General features: G+C 36.5%; 2 protein-coding genes across 3 annotated transcripts; one reads left to right on the top strand and one right to left on the bottom strand.

The window, feature by feature from the left end:
• The first annotated feature begins 1,780 nt into the window (after positions 1-1,780).
• eif2b2 (eukaryotic translation initiation factor 2B, subunit 2 beta) lies at positions 1,781-8,368 on the top strand. Its single transcript, XM_079887236.1, has 8 exons — positions 1,781-2,100; positions 3,017-3,137; positions 4,391-4,542; positions 5,082-5,245; positions 6,288-6,383; positions 6,522-6,659; positions 6,748-6,814; positions 8,088-8,368. Exons 1-8 carry the CDS (start codon positions 1,929-1,931, stop codon positions 8,243-8,245), a joined length of 1,068 nt encoding a protein of 355 aa, XP_079743362.1. The 5' UTR covers positions 1,781-1,928; the 3' UTR covers positions 8,246-8,368.
• Positions 8,369-8,372: 4 nt separating this feature from the next.
• Positions 8,373-18,858, bottom strand: zc3h14 (zinc finger CCCH-type containing 14). 2 transcript variants are annotated; one of them, XM_079887234.1, is made up of 18 exons: positions 18,679-18,858; positions 18,127-18,169; positions 17,555-17,669; positions 17,151-17,191; positions 16,896-17,055; positions 15,820-16,138; positions 15,561-15,730; positions 15,345-15,442; positions 14,610-14,738; positions 14,441-14,518; positions 13,741-13,900; positions 12,790-12,828; positions 12,451-12,650; positions 11,965-12,106; positions 9,672-9,808; positions 9,496-9,578; positions 8,659-8,765; positions 8,373-8,581 (listed from the first exon to the last, which is right to left on the bottom strand). In XM_079887234.1, the coding sequence occupies exons 1-18, from the start codon at positions 18,712-18,714 to the stop codon at positions 8,578-8,580; spliced, it is 2,061 nt and encodes a 686-aa protein (XP_079743360.1). In that variant the 5' UTR covers positions 18,715-18,858; the 3' UTR covers positions 8,373-8,577. The 2 variants fall into 2 exon arrangements, with proteins under 2 accessions (XP_079743360.1, XP_079743361.1); XM_079887235.1 differs by lacking the exon at positions 12,790-12,828.
• Between the last annotated feature and the right edge of the window lie 153 nt (positions 18,859-19,011).

The raw sequence follows: 19,011 nt of genomic DNA, 5'->3' as shown, positions 1-19,011 counted from the left end.
CGTTTCTTTACTCATAACATCAAAAAGTAATCTGATTAGGTAATGCATGTTACTTGTAATGCGTTTCTTTACTCATAACATCAAAAAGTAATCTGATTAGGTAATGCATGTTACTTGTAATGCGTTTCTTTACTCATAACATCAAAAAGTAATCTGATTATGTAATGCATGTTACTTATAATGCGTTTCTTTACTCATAACATCAAAAAGTAATCTGATTACGTAATGCATGTTACTTGTAATGCGTTTCTTTACTCGTTACATCAAAAAGTAATCTGATTAGGTAATGCACATAACTTGTAGTTAATTACTTGTTAGATCAAAAAGTAATCTGATTAGGTAATGCATGTTACAATACATTACTCGTAACATAAAAAACAAATATGATTAGGTAATGCATGTTACTTGTAACACATTACTTTACTTGTAACATCAAAAAGTAATCTGAATGCATTATGCATGTTACTTGTAATGTGTTACCCCCAACACTGATCATTTCAGATGAGATTGAAAAACCGTATCGCTAGGTTTTCTCAGAGGAGGGCTATGATAGAAATGTGCATGTCCATCTTGAACATAATCAGAATTATCAGCTAATAAGGGTAAATCTCCATACTCTGGTGCACTGGAGGGAGCGTCTGAGTGGTTTCCACAGTTGTACCTTGACAGGCTGTAGAAAATTCTGATGGAATCACGTCCTCATGTTCTGATATCAAAGATACGCAAAGTGCAACATGTATGAAGTTGTATGAAGCCTTTGCAATATTTCGCATTTATATTTTTTGTATATATTTTATAGTTTTCACATGATTTGATATAATTTTATTGATTAGTTTGTTAAATTCACATACTTTATCTGTTTGATTATTGTCTTATATTTAATACAGTATATCTTCAGTTTAAACCATAACCGCATGCTGTCCACTCAAGTGGACATCTGAAGATCTCTTTGAAAAATTTGTAAAAAAAATAAAATAAAAATCAATTCTTGTTTTTCATGCCCTAAGAGCAATAAAAACACATAGGAAAAAAATCCTGACTGAGGTTATCATAATTCATGCATGAAAGGGTTAAATACTTTTTGTTTTAATTTACTGCTTTTGATTCCAAAATGTTAAATGTTCCTGTTTCTTGAATGTCATTAGAATGGTTTCTAAAAGATAATGTAAAACTGTAGTTGAGTAATGATGCTGAAAATTCAGATTAAATCTTAAAATATATTTATTTCAAATCATAATATTTCACAAAATTAGATTTTAATGTATTTTTGTGTATTTACGCTTATATTGTGAGCATGACAGACTTTAAAAAGAAATCTTACCAAACCCAAACTTTTAAAAATCATAAACCACCATGTTTTATATAGCCACCACTTTTAAATGGTAAATAAATAACATACAGTGCATTGTGCACAATATTATAATAGGCTACCTGCTTAATTTTACATGCAGAAAACTAATTCTAATCCCCTTATAAAAATACATCCTTTTTTAATTTTCAATTATTCTTGATTGTTTTTCATTTAAAGAGTGTTATTGTATATTAGCTGGTTTAAATTCCTAGCATCAAACGAATGTACATTTTTGAATGTAATACGATTTAATATTTTTATATAATATTTAATAATATAATATTTATAGGATTTTTTATTGTATTTTTGCAAATAATGAGTTGCTAGATTTAAAATATGGGTATTGAGATGATAGTGAGTGTTGCTGTGGATGGACGGTTGGTGGGGCTGTTACAACACAGTCCTGATCGCCGCTAAACAGCAGAAGAAGAGCCGGACTCGCTCATCGTGACCCGGAGGAGGTTCTTCTGTCTGGGTCCGTGAGGGTTCAAGCTGTCAGAAGAAACAACTCGCTCTGATCAGAGCTTTACCAGAGCCTTATTAGACATTCTCTGGCTTTACTGAGACACAAGACAAAATGCCCGGCGCCGATAAAGAGACGGATCTGTCCGAGCGCATCGAGTCGTTTCTGTCCGAGCTGAAGCGCTGCGGGAGCGGGGCAGGATCTCTCCGGGGCTCCGCGGAAACTGCCCGAGAAACGAGCGCTTTACTCCGCAGAATCACCGCACAGGCCCGCTGGAGCAACGCCGGTGAGTGAGAACCGCGAGAACCCGAGATCGGATCTGAACCAGAACCCGAGCGATGCTCCAGATGCTGCTCGGGTTTTTTATTTTCTTTCTTTCTGTTTTGTATTACTGAGAACGGAAATATACAGAAAAATAAGCATACAGCACTTATTACCTATCAACTACAACAATGACAAAACAACAGAAAAAAATATTAAATAAATATAATAATAAAAAAATAATCTTGCTATCCTATGACTTCATTAATTGTGAATGTTTTAGATGTATATAAAATCATCCCCATTCTAAAATTTAAAAGCCAGCTATAGCCTATATTTTCATGTATACTATACAATACATAGGACGAAAAGTAAATAATTATTTATTATTTATATAAATTATATATTTATTTATTTTAAAAATACTTAGTTTCTATTTAGTTACATTGTTTTTTACATTAGTTAGATTAAGTTACAATAGAAATCTACTGTAACTTGAATGTAATATTTATTGCTAATTTTATTATCTATTTATATCTATTGTCTAATATCTATTTTATTATCCAAGTAGTTTTTTTTTATTATTTTAATCTATAATAATTTTTTATTTTAATGTAACTTTATTTATTTTAATCTATTTTTTATTTATTAAAATATTTGTTATGGTTTATTTCAATTTCTTTTGTTTAATTTATTTATTTTAGTCTATTTTTTAATTTATTTTAATCTTATTTCTATTATTTATCTTTACATTTGTAAACTTTTCGACAACTATTTTTTTGTTTATATGTATTTATTTTAGTCTAAATTTATTTTTCTTTTTTTAATCTTATTTCTATTACATCTGTCAACTATTCGACAGACACCCTAGCAGTCCCCGGGCCCCAGTTTGATCCCCCCTGGTTTAACAGGATCTTGAATTCTCCGGTGTCCTCTTTCAGGTGAGCTGATGGAAATCATCCGGAAGGAGGGCCGGCGGATGACAGCAGCCCAGCCGTCTGAGACCACCGTCGGGAACATGGTCCGCAGGGTGCTGAAGATTATTCGAGAAGAGTATGCGAGGTGAGACACTCAAGATGTATCCGAAATAGCCCATTTAACTGTATTCGCTCTTCCCTTCATATATTACACTTGAAGGAGTGAACTACAGAAGTTGAAATGGTATATGCATCATCTTCTGGACACATGCTAACATGTTCTTTAAATATCACTCAGACAAACCAACAAACATGGCCATCCAATCAAGTGTCAGCATTTCGTCAACATGAATGACAGATGACAGTTATAATACCAATTTTGTCCACTGGGAGTCACTGGAAAAATAATGATTTTAAGTCATTATTTGAATTCCTGAATATTTCTTGATTTCCTTTTCCTTGTCTCTTTTGAAACTATCTTGTATTTTCTAAAGCTGTTTCATCAAATCCTATCATCACTGTATCAGTGGAGATTACAGACTGTTAACTTTGCAGTACAAGTATATTTGGAAAGATGCACAGTTGACACCTATTTGCTTACATTAGTCCCCTATATTAGTTGTCGGGACGGATTTCGCGGGAAACGGCATACTTTCATCATTTGTCCGCGCGCATGTTTATGCGTAGGCTATCTGTAAATAAAGGAAAGAAGGTCGGTCCACTACTATATACAACGAAAGTAACTTGAAGCCACAACAAATTGATCCTTGAACTGAAAAGAGTTTGCAAGCGAAAAGGGAAAGCGACAGTACCGGTAGTAATAAAGCACGAATCAACATCGTTTGCATAGCATCACAGTGCAATATTTATGTTGGTAACAATGTCAATCTCCAAAGAGTTGGAATATTAGCCTATACATTAAATAGCATTGTCATGTTCTAGTTTCCACCGTTATCTTAAATGAATAGCAATTGCTATCTAATGTTGGCGTTACCAAACTTTTGTAATGTTATTTTTAAAACTATTGATTTATAAGCCACTTAGCACTTACCTTATGACATATTTTCAGATATTCGTCTTTCATTATTGTGAGTTTTGATGTTAGCTGCAGTGTAGTGAAGGCGAGTATCTGAAACATCGAGTAAGTTAACTTGTATCAGCGCGTTTCAAACCATCAGATTCATCCGCGCCGAACCACAACTCGCATAATTACCAAAACAATATTCCTCCGCAAGCAATTGCAGTTTACGCTTCAACCGCTAGAGGGCCTAAAGTCACAGTGTAGCTTTGAGGTTAAAAAATGTACAAGTATCAGCATACACGTTTATGAACGTGGTATAGTGCGTAAATTCTAGCAGAATGTGAATCAGCAGAGATCATGTGTCTCTCTTTCCTCAGGTCCAGAGGCAGCAGTGAGGAGACGGATCAGCAGGAATCTCTACACAAGCTGCTGACGTCTGGAGGATCCAGCGAGGACAACTTCAGACAGCACTTCGCTCATCTCAAAGCCAACGTCATCGAAGCCATCAACGAGCTGCTGACAGAACTGGGTGAGAACCCAGAACCAGAGCAGTGGATAAACTAGTCAAACCAACAATTATTCATTTATATATATATTTTTACTTGTGGGTGCAGGACACTATAGTTCATTTACGTAAGTGAAGATAGCAAAATAAAGTAAACTGTCATATTATACCCAAAAATTCTTCATACAGTGAAATTAATAAAAATTTGGGACCAAAAATTATTCAGACACTTATGTGGTTTTTCTTTAATTGCTGAACAAGACTAAGCATTGCTTGATAATTGGTTGACCTTAATTGGTATTATCTTTTTGTGTACTTAAAGTTAACAAGCTGACAGCTATTCAACAAATTCATTTGTGAGACTGTCTAACAGAAGCATGGACAAAACCAGTGAAATATCAACTGATTTGATAACTCTCAGTTCTTGTCATATTTTATTACCATTTTCTAAACTATTGCGAATAAACTGTGATAATGTGAGAAATGTTGAAGGTGTCTGAATACATTTTGGTTTGACTGTGTATGTTCTTGTAATGCTAAATATGATTGATGTGTGTTTTCAGAGGGCACCACCGACAACATCTCCATGCAGGCGCTGGAACACATCCACTCCAACGAGGTCATCATGACCATCGGCCGCTCCAGAACGGTGGAAGCTTTCCTGAAAGACGCCGCGCGGAAACGCAAGTTCCATGTCATCGTTGCGGAGTGTGCGCCTTTCTGTCAGGTGAGAACATGCTTGCATTCAGTGTGTTTTACTAAAGCGGCTCTCGCAAACAACACATCTCAGTCCTGGCAGATTTAGTAATAGCAGAACAGACAGCCAAGAATTAACAACACTGTCATTATACATTACAATAATGTTTAATTATTATTAAATATTATTGTTAGATTATAATTATTAAATATGATATTTAATAATTTATAGTATTGTGAAATAATATATATGATTATAATTATTGACATCATAATTAGAATGTAATAATAAATCAACATTTTAATTTATTATTATTATTATTATTATTATAATAATTATGTTCTGGTCATTAATACATAAAGTATAATAATAAATGAATTAATATTAAATTAATAATATATTTAAACGTTTAATAATAGTTATATATATATGTATATATATATATTTATATAATGTAATATTTAATAATATATATATATATATATATATATATATATATATATATATATATATATGTGTAATATTAAATAATATAATATTTAATAATTTATTATATTGTTAAATAATATAAATTATTAAAAATATTAAAAAACAATACAAAAAATTATAATGTAATAATAAATAATTAAGCATTTTTATATATTATTATTATGTCTTGTAATTAAATACATTGATAAAGAATGAATAATTTTAATATATATATTTTCATGACAATATATTTAATATATTTTAACATTTTTAATAATTATACTATAATAAATATTAAATAATTATTAAACAATTTAATATTATTCAATTTTTTTATCATTATTAATAAATGCATAATATATTCTATTTTACTATTTAAATTTTTTTTAATGTTATTATCTAAAAATATTTTTTAATAATGCATTTATTTATACTATTTATTTATACTATTATTTATTAAAAAAAAAGTTTTATATGAAGGTTTTAATAGGTTAACTTCACATTTATTTAAGCTTTTTAAGCAAGTGTATTTGGTGGTGGTGTAAATTTTCAGGTCCTTGAAAATAACTCGACTAAACTCACATAAACTCTTTTGGTCCATCAGGGGCATGAAATGGCCACAATTCTTTCCAAAGAGGACATCGAGACAACGGTCATCCCAGACGCTGCCATTTTCGCTGTAATGTCAAGAGTCAATAAGGTGAGATAACGGATTGATGCACCAACAGAATATTCAAGATTCTTAAAACAGTATTATTTTGTTTCCTGTTAGTCACACACACAGGCATTAGTGTCTTGATGAATGCTGAAAGCGCTTGTTTCCGTGTGTGTTGTCCAGGTCATCATCGGCACACAGACGGTTCTGGCTAACGGGGGTCTGCGGGCTCTTAATGGCACACACACACTGGCTCTGGCTGCAAAGCATCACTCGACTCCTCTCATCGTGTGCGCTCCCATGTTCAAGCTGTCACCACAGGTATCTGACACACCGTACAATCACACACACACAGTGCAGTCACTACACAATATCCTGAAAATGCTGATTAATGTCTTTGTTGTTGTAGTTTCCCAATGAGGAGGACACGTTTCACAAATTTGTTTCACCACACGAAGTTCTTCCCTTCACTGAAGGTAATGTCACACGGCATTTTACTCCTTTTTAATGAAATGATTTACAATTTTACACACTCAATTAAAGGATAAAGCACTCTGTATTTATTGTTTGTATTATTAAATGAGGCCATTTGATGCTTTTTAATGTTTACACCTGGTCATGCATTTTCTCTGATCGGATAGCTATCCGTTTTTGAAAAGACCAGAAGTAAACACTGAGAACATTAAAGTAAGTGATTACGTGTCGATTTATTGTGTGATTGGCGCCAAAGCCAGAGAATTAATGCGCTGGCAAAATATAATAAACGAACAAAGACGAGGATGCGTAAAAAGCAGAGTTTTAAAACATTTATGATACGAGCCCTCATGTTTTGCTTGTATATAGAGCCGTCACTGTAATACTTATGAGTTCTGACACATCACTGTCCTTTACTGACTCCTTTCACATCTGTCTTGATAACGTCGGGTATGTAAAATCGTTGAAGTGACTCCCATGAGCACAGAATTGTGACGAATGTTGCTCTTAGTGACATAAAAGTCACATTAATTCCTGATATGACTGTTCAGACTGAGGTCGCATTGCAAAACATCTGACCTGAATCTGATTTACTACCACATATGTGATCCTGGAATACAAAACCAGTCAAGTCGCACGGGTATATTTGTGGCAATAGCCGACAATACATTGTTTGGGTCAAAATTATCGATTTTTCTTTAATGCCAAAAATCATTAGGCATGTTCAGTGAAGATATTTTGTAAATATATAAAACATTTATTTCTGTGAGTGAATGCAGCACAATCGCAAACATAAATGGACTCAGATTCCAGATTTACAAATATTGGTATCTCGGTCCTATCCTAACAAACCATACATCAATTGAAAGCTTATTTATTCAGCTTACATGTGACGTATAAATCTCAATTTCATAAAATTGCTCCATGTGACTGGTTTTGTGGTCCAGGGTCACATATGGAAATGCAAATTAAAAAGTTCATGAGGTTTGTGCCGTTCACATGGTCATGACAAAAACAGTTTAATGCATTTACACTGTTCTGACCATCAGGAGCACTTCAAAACAGCGAACTATTATGCGATTATGCAACTGGTTTAATTGATACGAGTTTTGAAAAGCTTTGTTTCTCCCATCACTACATTTAAAGCATGATAACCTATTCTAGTACAGCCGATAAAAAAAAAGCCCTTTTAAAATGGCATCATATGGCCTCTTTAATAATGCTGTTTCTATTAAGATGTTGAATATGAATCTGAAATGAAATTTGTGTTTCCAGGTGAGATCTTATCTAAGGTCAACGCTCACTGTCCGGTATTCGACTACGTCCCGCCTGAACTCATCACACTGTTCATCTCCAACATCGGTGGAAACGCTCCGTCGTACATTTACCGTTTGATGAGTGAACTCTACCACCCTGAAGATCATGAACTTTAAGTCTGGAAAATAAAGAACCTCTGACTCGCATGTTTGTGTCACACTTTGGCTTTCAAAACTGTAAATAATATTTAAGTTAGATCCACACTGTAATATGTTTCTAAAGTAAAGACAACATTCACATGTGTGTGTTGTTGACATTTAATACACCAAAGATATTCTGCAAACAGTTTACAGAAAGTTGCATTTTATAAAATTCATTTGTTTTAAAAATTAATCCGAAAAATGTGAAAGCACAAAAACAAAGATGTTCAGAATGATGTCAGACGAGACGCTCTGCATGAAGAGTAGAAACGCTGCAGCTCAGTCGTGGTCGATCGCTCGAGTGTTACTCAGCTGTGGGGGAAGACACACGAGTATTACAGAAGTTTGATTCAAGCGCTTCACTGCGATCACATGTGAGTTTGCTGTACCTGCTTTGTGTTTTGGTCCATTTCAGAGCACTTCTGGGCGGCACTGCCACAGCTGGATGGTAGAAGGTACAGTCTGCTCGCTTACACTGCGCCGCAAATCTACACGGCTGCAAAACAAACATTAAGGGATGTGAGCAAATCAATAAATGCATGAGTCAAAATGCATTAAAACAAGATTCAAAAATCGAAATTTGGAATAACATGCTCACGATAAGTTTGATTTAATGTTGACTCGAGTATCAGTTAAAGTTTGGAATAATAAAGATTTGTTTTTAAATGTTTTTTTAACATTCTTTACAAAAATTTTTCATTTGTTAGCATGAACTAACAATAAACAATACTTCTATATAGCATTTATTAATCTTAATGTTAATTTACTAATACATTAAGATCCAAAGTTGTGTCTGTTAACATAAGTTAATGCACTGTGAACATTAACGGTATTAACATTAATAAATGCAGTAAAAATATATTGTCCATTGCTAGTTAATGCATTAACTAATGTTAACAAAAGACCTTATTGTAAAGTGTTACACTAAGTCTCTTCTGCTCACCAAGACTGCATTTATTTGATCAAATACAGTAAAACAGTGATATTGTGAACTATTATTACAATTTAAAGTTACCGTTTTCTATTTGTATATATTTAAAAGTGAATTTTCAGCATCATTACTTCAGTCTTCAGAGTCACATGATCCTTCAGAAATCATTCTAATGTGTGTAAATCTCTACATCAAATTTCAGCTTTATCCGAGTTTGTTTCTCACTGACGCTGTTTATGATGTGGAGTTGAACAACTTCAAGAGTCAAAGTGAAACAGGCTGATGTGAAACTCACTTTAGGGTGGTAGAACGGACACTCCGGCTTTTTACACTCTGGGAAGAAACGGCACACACTGCTGGTCTGAGCTGGAGCTGGAGCTACAGGGTCAAAGGTCACAAGGTCAAATGTTGGCGGCTGTATCAAAGTGCCATTTTGAACGCATCCTCATGTATTTGATCTGTCGTACACACCTGCTCTCGGAGGGTTGCTGTTGACTCTTCGGCTGACGTGTGTGAACGGACAGTCTGGTTTGGAGCACTTCGCATCGAACTTGCAGTTTGGATGAATAAACAGACACTTGTCTGCAAATTTACAGTTAGGAAACAGTCTGCAACAGAAGCAAAAAACAACATTTACATACAGTCACCGCATCTAAACGACCAGTTGTTCCTAAGGAGGCCTGTATAATTAGGATAGTTCTGAAGGGACTGGATTCTGGAATACACAGCTGCTTTAATGTATATCTAATCAGTGATTATAATCAAGGGATTAATCAATATTTTTCCTTCTACATATCAAATGAGTTGAATGACTTCTCTAAGCTTATGAGATTTTACTTCTAGAAGTTACCAGTGTGATTGCTGAGGGTCTGGCCCATGCAACAGAGCTTGCTTATTCAGCTTCCAGAGATGAAATATGGACTCGTTTTGTGTTTGAGAAAGGTCTTCAACGTGTTAAAACATATATCTGTTCTTCTAGCTCACCATGGCAGCTACAGGCCACAAGGGTCATTGGAACCCAATAGTTTAAGGGACCATTTCTTAGTTAAAGCATTTACTTTACGGTTCTATATTAAAGTGTCCTCTCACTGAGAGAAAAAACATGTTATCTGGATGTTTTGGGAAGAGTCTCCTGTAGATAGTTAGAGCCCGACCAAATCCAACCTTGAAGAAGCTGTGTGTGTGTGTGTGTGTGTGTGTTAGTATTCTTGGTTACAGGTTATGGAACAACTGGCATTATTGGAGATTGACTGACTTGTTTTCTTCGACATGCTGGCACCTAGACACACAGTCTTGTGACCTCGGGGGGCCACTCGTACCTAACTCAGGATCCTGGTGGCAGGCGTACAGACTATGGAGATGTGCTACAGCCTATCAGTCCATGTGTGGAAATGTACTATGTTTATCTATTTCTTAGCCAATCAGAATCATTCACCCTGAAGCAATGAAGTAGCTTAGACCTTAGTGAAGGGTATAAATGCTGAGTTTGTTGTAAATGAGTCTTGAAGCTGATTTCTGCCTGATGAAACTGCAAACTATCTTCTTAATTTTCTTAATTCGGACTCTTGTCTTAAATTGACTGCACTTTTAACTCCTGGTCTTCTTTAATCATATCTGGTCCTTAACTGTAAATTCCCTAACAGTTCAGTCTCAGCGCTCATGGCATTAGATGCTAAAATGGTCTTGAAATATATTGTTCAAGGCAGTGGATTTGATACAAAAACTCACTGATTGTGCTGGCAGTCCAGTGGTTATTGTTCAAGCGAACCGGACTAAAGAGGTCTAGAATACAATATTCCTCATTTAAATAAATCCCAGCCAAGGCACAAGCTAAATAAAAGGGCGGGGCCTGGTGGAGTTGAGTTAGTAGTGTTGAAACCAAGCGTGCCGCACAAGCCCTGAAAAGTGAAGCCAAAACGTCTCGATCGCCCCCCGGTGACTGGTCCTAGTATAGGTCATAAACCCCGCCTCCCCGTGTTATTCAACGGGACTTGAGACCAACTAAACAATTTATCTTTTTTCCGAAGGTGGGTTCTGTCATTTACTGTAGTTTTTATCACGCTGATGTAAATTCAAGTGTTTGTTTTTAAAATAAGTTTGTTTTTAGTTAGTTATTTGATGCTATAAAAACGGTGGTGTGACGTCATGATTGACAGCTGTGATTGACAGGTTCTCTGAGCGAAGTAGTCACTGAAGCACCAACAGACTTTTTTCGAGATCTTCGGAGGTCTGAGGAGATTAAAATTTAATATCTACATTTCTATAATAAATTATTTCACACCGAGAGTGAGGGCGGGGCCTTGATTTCGCAGCTTTACTTCCTGCTCACTACTGCGCAGGTCTGGTCCTGAAATCGCTACTGCGCAGACTCAAGTTCCAATATGTCAGCGCCATATCGGGACACTGGCGGCTTCACTTCTCACCAATGGAAGAGAGCGAAGGGGCGTCGTCCATATTTTTTTACAGTCTATGGTTGAAACTGGCTGTTATGGTAAGGGGTGTGACATTTCCATACATGGTGGAAGCGGGTGACCAATCACAAGACACTGGTCCAGCCGACCAATCAGAGCACATTATGCTTTTCGGAGGGAGGGGCTTCATAGAGACAGGAACTACACAGAGCTTTACTGACAGACTGGGAAGAGGGGTGCTGCAAACATGTCAAATATTTGAACAGTTTTTGAACATTTAAGCATGGAAACCTATTCTAGTAGAGCCTAAAAACAAAATGGGCATAATATGGCCTCTTCTTCTATGTTCTCACTTGCACTGTGTGTTGGGGTGATGGTACAAACACTCGTCTCCACTCTTGCACGCAGGCCAGAACTTGCAGCGTTCTGGAAGTTTCTGCCGTTTAGCCTGAACCGGCTCTACGTCCATGTCCTCCACCTCATCCATCTCTCTATCTGCAGGAGAAAGACAGAGAGAATGAGGGTGAGCAAGGCACAAACTGGAGAGGAACGTTGACTAAAGCTGGAATAAATGAGTCATGTGACTACATTATAAGAATGGTCTGGGTTTGGTATTAAAATTAAACGGGCATAATGTCCATTACCACAGAAAAACAATGAGCAATTCATTAACAACCCTAACTTGTAACTGATTACCAAAAACAGACATTCCTTCATGGTTGTGCTTTATAAAACATTTAAGGGTATACATTTTCCAGAAGAAATAACCGCATTGTGATATACACTGTTATTGGTGTACAAGATACAAGATCCCTAAAACATGAGTATCTTCATCTTACCGCCAGTGTTTATAAAGTCAGTGCCGAGTCTGAGGTGGATGTCAGGTTTGGGTCTGTTATTTTCCGGAAGGTCAGAGGTCGTGTTGAACTCGTCCTCAGGCTCCATCTCCTGATCTGTGCGGTTGGCTAACGGACTGGGAACTCCATCTAATGTCACGATGAACTTTGGACTTGAGCCACCCGCAACCTCCGCTTTCTCTCTGTGCCGGAAGAGAACCGGATGTGAGCACCAACCTCAAACATTTGAACAATACTGTATATTAGGGGTGTTGAAAATTGTTTCGTGGATGATTCTGCATCGATGCAGTAATAGACCATAATCAAATATTGCCTACTCACGTTTCTCTGACGTCATTCATCACATACACGCTTGTCTCGCTATCGTAAAATGGCAGGAGGCGGCGAAACACAAAAGCGAGAAATAAAAAAGGCACCCACTATTTTAACATTTACAGTGTGCGTACACTTCTTGACAGTTTCATGCGCTTTTAGTAGTGTTTATTAATGTTCCTGTCATCTGCTATTCAGACTTAAGTGTTGTTTGACTACATTCAGGGACTGTACTTTCTAGGAGAAGACAAAATAAAAAGGGAGTTCATATATTTGACTGCTTGTATTCAATGACGAAAATGTAACCATGTGTAGTGAGATATTGCAATGCATCGTGATATTGAATCGAAGACACGATAATCGTAATCAAAATAAATTGTCTTAAAGGAGAACTCCGGTCAATTTTAACATTGAGCTCATTTTTTTGTAAATTTGGAGTGCTGTCAGTACAGAGAACAACGACAAAAATCGGTGTTGCCTACACCGTGTTATCCTCTTTTTAAAATTTGCACCCTGTTGACTTCAATGGGGCAATATTTAAACCTGCTTTTAGCCTCTTAACATCCTTGATGTGTCATTACAAGTGCACAGGTCATGTGAGTGATTCCTTCAGAGTGAACACGAGTGAATCTGACTGCAGTAGATGTGAAAGAAATGGATAAAAATTATGTTAATTCAGCCAGCGCACATACCTGTATTTACCTGTAAAGCAGGTTTAAAACTTGCCCCATTGAAGTCAACAGGGTGCAAATTTTAAAAAGAGGATAACATGGTGTAGGCAACACCGATTTTTGTCGTTGTTCTCTGTACTGACAACACTCCAAATTTACAAAAAAATGAGCTCAATGTTAAAATTGACCGGAGTTCTCCTTTAAGACCAGTGACGCTTCACACCCCTACTGTCTATGGATAAAAATATGGACCCGAATGTTGTTTTTGATTGAAACCTGTCTGTCATACCTGGCCTGCACCATTCGGGATGTGGTGGGCGGGTCTTCATTCTGATTGACAGGAGTAAGCCTGCTCCTGACTGGTGGAGTCTGTTCCAGCTCTGGTTTCCTCATGATGAATGAACGCGAGTCCAAGGCCTTGACTCTCGCTGCCTCTAAGACCTGCAGCTCTGCATCAAAACAAACACAAATCTGAGTTAGTGACCCCAAGTTTTGCAGTCATTCTAATATGCTGATTTACTGCTCAAAAAAAAAAAAACATCTTATCAATGTTGAAAACATGAAAAAAAAATATTCAAGATTCTTTGATGAAAAGAAAGTTCACAAGAAAAGCATTTATTTAAAAGACTTTTTGGAATAATTTAGAAGTCTTTACTGTCACCTTTGACCAATTTAATGCACCCTTGCTGAATAAAAATAAAAAACAAAACAGCTTACTGACCCCAAACTTTTGAATGGTAATGTATATTCAAATGACTAAATGCCAAATAAAAACAAACTGGTTCGTTGCTTTACATGTTGCTCAGATAGTCTCTTCCTGTCTACGTGGGCGGTTTTCCAATCAAGTAAACTGCATATTACGGACCATACAGTCAAACGTCTGGCAACATGAAACTATTGAGCATCAGAGAACGTGACTGAATGACATCCAGAATTCAATTAAGATGTACTTTGCCATTAAGAGGTCAAAATGAGGCCATCTCTCTCACCGTATTCACTGAGCTGCTCTCGGCTGTCCTCGTCTGGAAGCTCCAACTGCAGACGAGATGCTAAAGGTCTGGATTGGGCTGCAAAACACACAAGAGAAAGAAATGTGAAGTCTGATTTCTAGTTCCTTCTGATGACACAATATTTCTTTAAGCAACAGATTAAACTCACTATTGTGCAGCGTATCCTGAGGAATGAGAGCGTGCAGGTGCTCCTGGACCAATCGGATTGCAGCATTACTCATCTCGTCACTGGCCGAACGTGTCCGTGGCGCTACAGGGACCGTCTGCCGCTGGGGAACTGGACATGAGAATATAGACCAAAGTTACATTAACTAAAACTAATAAAAACATTTCTGTTAATTGAAATAAATAAAATATAAATATTAGATATAATTATTTAAATGAGGAACATTGTGACGTGTTTGTTCTCGGAAAAAAACTCAGGGAGTTCAGAAACTGATATGGAGAATAACTCCCTTTAGACTGACTTTGTGCTTTGGAACTTTTTTCATGATCAAACAGCAACATTACACACTAAAGAAAGTTAAACATATAAAATTATACTTTTTACAAGTATATATTACAAATGGAAAATATATACAAATTAAAACTGAAATAAAAATGAATTAAAACCTAAATAGTAATATAAAAAATAAGGACAAAAGATATAAATATGTAAAAAGCTAATTAAAATATTAAGAAAAAAGTAACATAAATAATAACTGACACAGACAGATCGACTCAAATATTTAAGTTTCTTGTTATATTCATGTTTCAATTCAATATTTGATAAATGCACTGTTAAGTTAAAACAACGGTTAGGGCCCGAGCACCGATGGTGTGAGGATCCTATTGGAATTGCTCTGTTTATTATTAATTGTAATATTAAATGCAAACGTTGAACCTGTGTATGTAGTGGTCTTGCTGATGGATTGCTGAGCTTCTGAGATTGCTTTGAGGATTAGATTTTTGTTGGCTTGTTTGGCTGGTGGGAGAGAAGGCCTGCGAAATACACACAAAACACCAATTCTTTTTTAGGACTAAATAAATCTTGGCAATAATATCCAAAAACATCCTTATTTCAAAAATGTATTTTCCATTGTTTCAGAGGGGGACGTACTTGCGCTCAGGTTTCGATGGCAGAGACACTTTGCTGGCCATACCATAGTCCTCCTCATCTTCATCCTCCTCCTCATCCAGATCGTCAGCCTCCTGCCCGCGGTGGTCATGACCTCTGTGAACCCGGACCACTGAACTGGCCATGGGCGCCTTTCGTTTCCGGTACAAATCCTGCCAGCAGAATGACAATCATTGAGGTGAAGAGCTGTGGCATCAGAGAAGGACTGAACTGATGTTTCAATGAATCGAAATTCACTCACTCTGCTGCTCTCTGCTGAACTCCTGTAGCCCCGCTCATGGCTGGAACCTGACCTTTCCTGACCTCTCGTGACGTCTGTGGATCTGTAAGCGTCCGCCGTCCGTCTGGAAGAATCCACCGCTGGCCGAGGCCTCTCTGCTGTCGATCGGCTGTATAAAGCCTGTGTGTGACCCGAGGTCAAGCTCTGCTCCAGGGGGTCATAGCCAATGAGGTCATCGTCCAGGTCGGGCTTGATGTCAATCACAGCTTCAGCCGATGCCTCCATCAGCGGTTTGACAGCGGATGTGAGTCTGGAGGGTCTTTCAGAAGAGCCTCTCCTACTACAGTGAGTTTGTAATAAATGGTTATCATGATTAAGTCAAATGAAAATAATAATAAACTGGAAAAAATAGTGATGCCGTTTTTAATACTCAACAGGTGAGAGAGGCATTTTCCGATAAATTGCCATATGTAGCTCTCTAACAGAGTTGACTGTAAAGCATTATCTATTGTGAAGGGTCATTTCATTATGGTTGTTGTTGCGCTGTGCTGGAATTTATCTTCAATAGTACCGTGTCTATTAATGGCTAAAGCTACAGTAGCATCTTAAGCTAGAGATCCTTTCCATCTAAACTGGTTATATCTCTTAAGCCTATAGTGAATGTTTTATGAGCAGGAGGATAACTATATTCATCCGCAGTCGCACAGAGCCGAAGCACAACCAAAACAATGTTCTTCCACAAAATATATGCAGTTTTGTACATGCTAGAGGGCCAAAATTAGCATAGTGTACAATTGTAATACTATTGTATAAGTTAAAATACTAATATTTATGTCAAAATTTTTTCATTTTCAAATGGTGAACCATCAAGCTTTTATTTTGATGGGTTGCCAACAAATAAAAATATGCCCTGCCAGTTTCAGACTGTGTGTTAATTTACATGTATGCAGTTTGAAACCGGAAGTGCATATATCATGTAATTAAAATGTCAGGCTGTGTAATTTGACAATCGCTCCAAGCCATGTCCTGATATCAATTTTATTTTGACATATCGTGCAGCCCCAAGTCAAATTCACAGTGATTTGCTGATAAAATACCTGGTGCGGTTCTCGTGTGCGGAGCTCGAGACGCGTCCCTCCACCTTATCAGAGCGCGAGCTGGAAACGGCGAGAGCGCGAGGCTCCGCCCCCCTCCTTTTGCTTTCCGCCGGGATGCTCGTCTCCGAGTGCACAACAGGTGGACTGACAGATGTGGGCTCTGCAAAAGAAAAAAGTTTAAGTAAAAATATGCACTATGGAATGCAACAAGTCACATGATGTGAGTGTAAACAACGTCTCCAACATGAATCATACCAACTGCAACCGATCTCAGCTTCTCCAGAACACCATGTAACCTACAACGCAAATTTTTTTTTTTTAAATCTTTGCTTTACTGGGTTTAAGCAAACTGTTTTCAACATTGATAATAATCAGAAATGTTTCTTGAGCATCAAATCATCATATTAGAATGATTTCTGAAGGATCATGTGACACTGAAGACTGGAGTAATGATGCTGAAAATTCAGATTTGCATCACAGGAAAAAATTATATATATATTGAAATCCAAAACAATTATTTTAAATTGTAATAATATTTCACAATATTACTGTTTTATTGTATTTTTGATCAGTCTTGGTGAGACGCATTTTAAAAAAACAACAATAAAAGTCTTAGAGACACCAAACATCACACTCTAGAGAGGGAGACTTTCACCTACCATACAGTGAACTTGATGGTATTATTTCCTAGAAACAAGGACAGGTCGTCCGCCATTTGTTGCGGGTTCTTCTTGTTGGCCACCATGACCATGATGTAATCCGGAAGCTCCTCGTCTGACAGAGACAAACGGGTAAAGTGTTTAATCCAGTGAACCATCATATTAAACAGCTTAATACAACATCATTTACACATGCATGAGGATGGAAGAATTGACTGCTAATCTAACCCTGGATAATGATGATCACAACTAATTTGTTTAATTTATTCCAATCGCTTAAATGTAGTTGCTGCTGTTATATTACTTAATGCTACTCATTTTGCTTGTTTATTTACTCTATTGTAATTTGACATTGTAGAATATCTCTTTGCAATACAAATATAAAGTTTCTGTCATGCGTAAGTGTTTGTAAGTGTCATTTCGATCTGATTCTCTAGAAAAATGACTAAACTTCCTGTTTTGCAGACAAGATTTTCCTGTTACAGTTTTCTGGAGCAAACACTACAAATAATAACTAATGAAAACTCAATACAGTTGATCAAAACTAGATCCTGTTGATCTGGACTTCTTACCCACATAAGCGCCGAGCTCCTGCAGCTTTCCTTTGATTGCGGCCTGGAAAACATTAGATTACAATATTACGGTACAAGAGAAAATTATTAAATAAAGAACTTTGTCTGCACTGATTCATGAGTATCAAACAGACAAACAATAAGTACCACCAACCTAACCTTGACAAAGCACTGTGGTAGTGCTATTGCACAAGTGATGCTATCACATTACAATAACATGGCATTTTAACATATGTAAATACATGGTAAAATAAGCTAATTTAACATAGTTATTACATGGTATTCCCAACGTCCTTCAAATAACACTATGGTAACGTTAAGTTACTTAGTGACGATATGTTTCCAAAACACACAACCGAACAAACTTTAGTCAATTTTAAAATACAGAAAACATTCCAAACTCGCTCAATAAAAGAGAAACGGCCATAAAAGACAAAAAACGAGCAATAACGTTCACACGCACTTAACAGCACACATACATTGAAACAACTGATATGCAGGTAAGCTAGCACGCTAAACAGCGCAGAATTCAACGCGTTGTAAAGTGTTTACCCTTATTTTCTTGCTAATCTCCGTTCCGATCTCCATATTTATTTGGCGTGTTGCTTTTCTTCTGATTAAGATAGTATTGAAACTAATAGAACATAGAGAAATAAGAAAGAGGAAGAGTTTTGGTGTTGCTAGGCCTCGCGTCCGGCTTGTCTATTCATACTGCGCATGCGCAGCGCAGTCAACTCTACAGACGAATCTTTTTTAATTTTATGATTTTTTATTTATTAATTAAAATTTGAACAAATTTACGAGTGAGCGAAAGCTACACTCATTTTTTTTTAAATGTGTTTTTGGACACTTTTGCTTTGAATCCCAAAATTCAAAGTCCCTTTT

Source organism: Squalius cephalus, assembly GCF_949319135.1.
Source record: "Squalius cephalus genome assembly, chromosome: 12".
NCBI classification, from domain to species: Eukaryota; Metazoa; Chordata; class Actinopteri; order Cypriniformes; family Leuciscidae; genus Squalius; species Squalius cephalus.
Note: the sequence above shows the minus strand (reverse complement) of the source record. Positions and strands in the feature narration are given on the sequence as shown.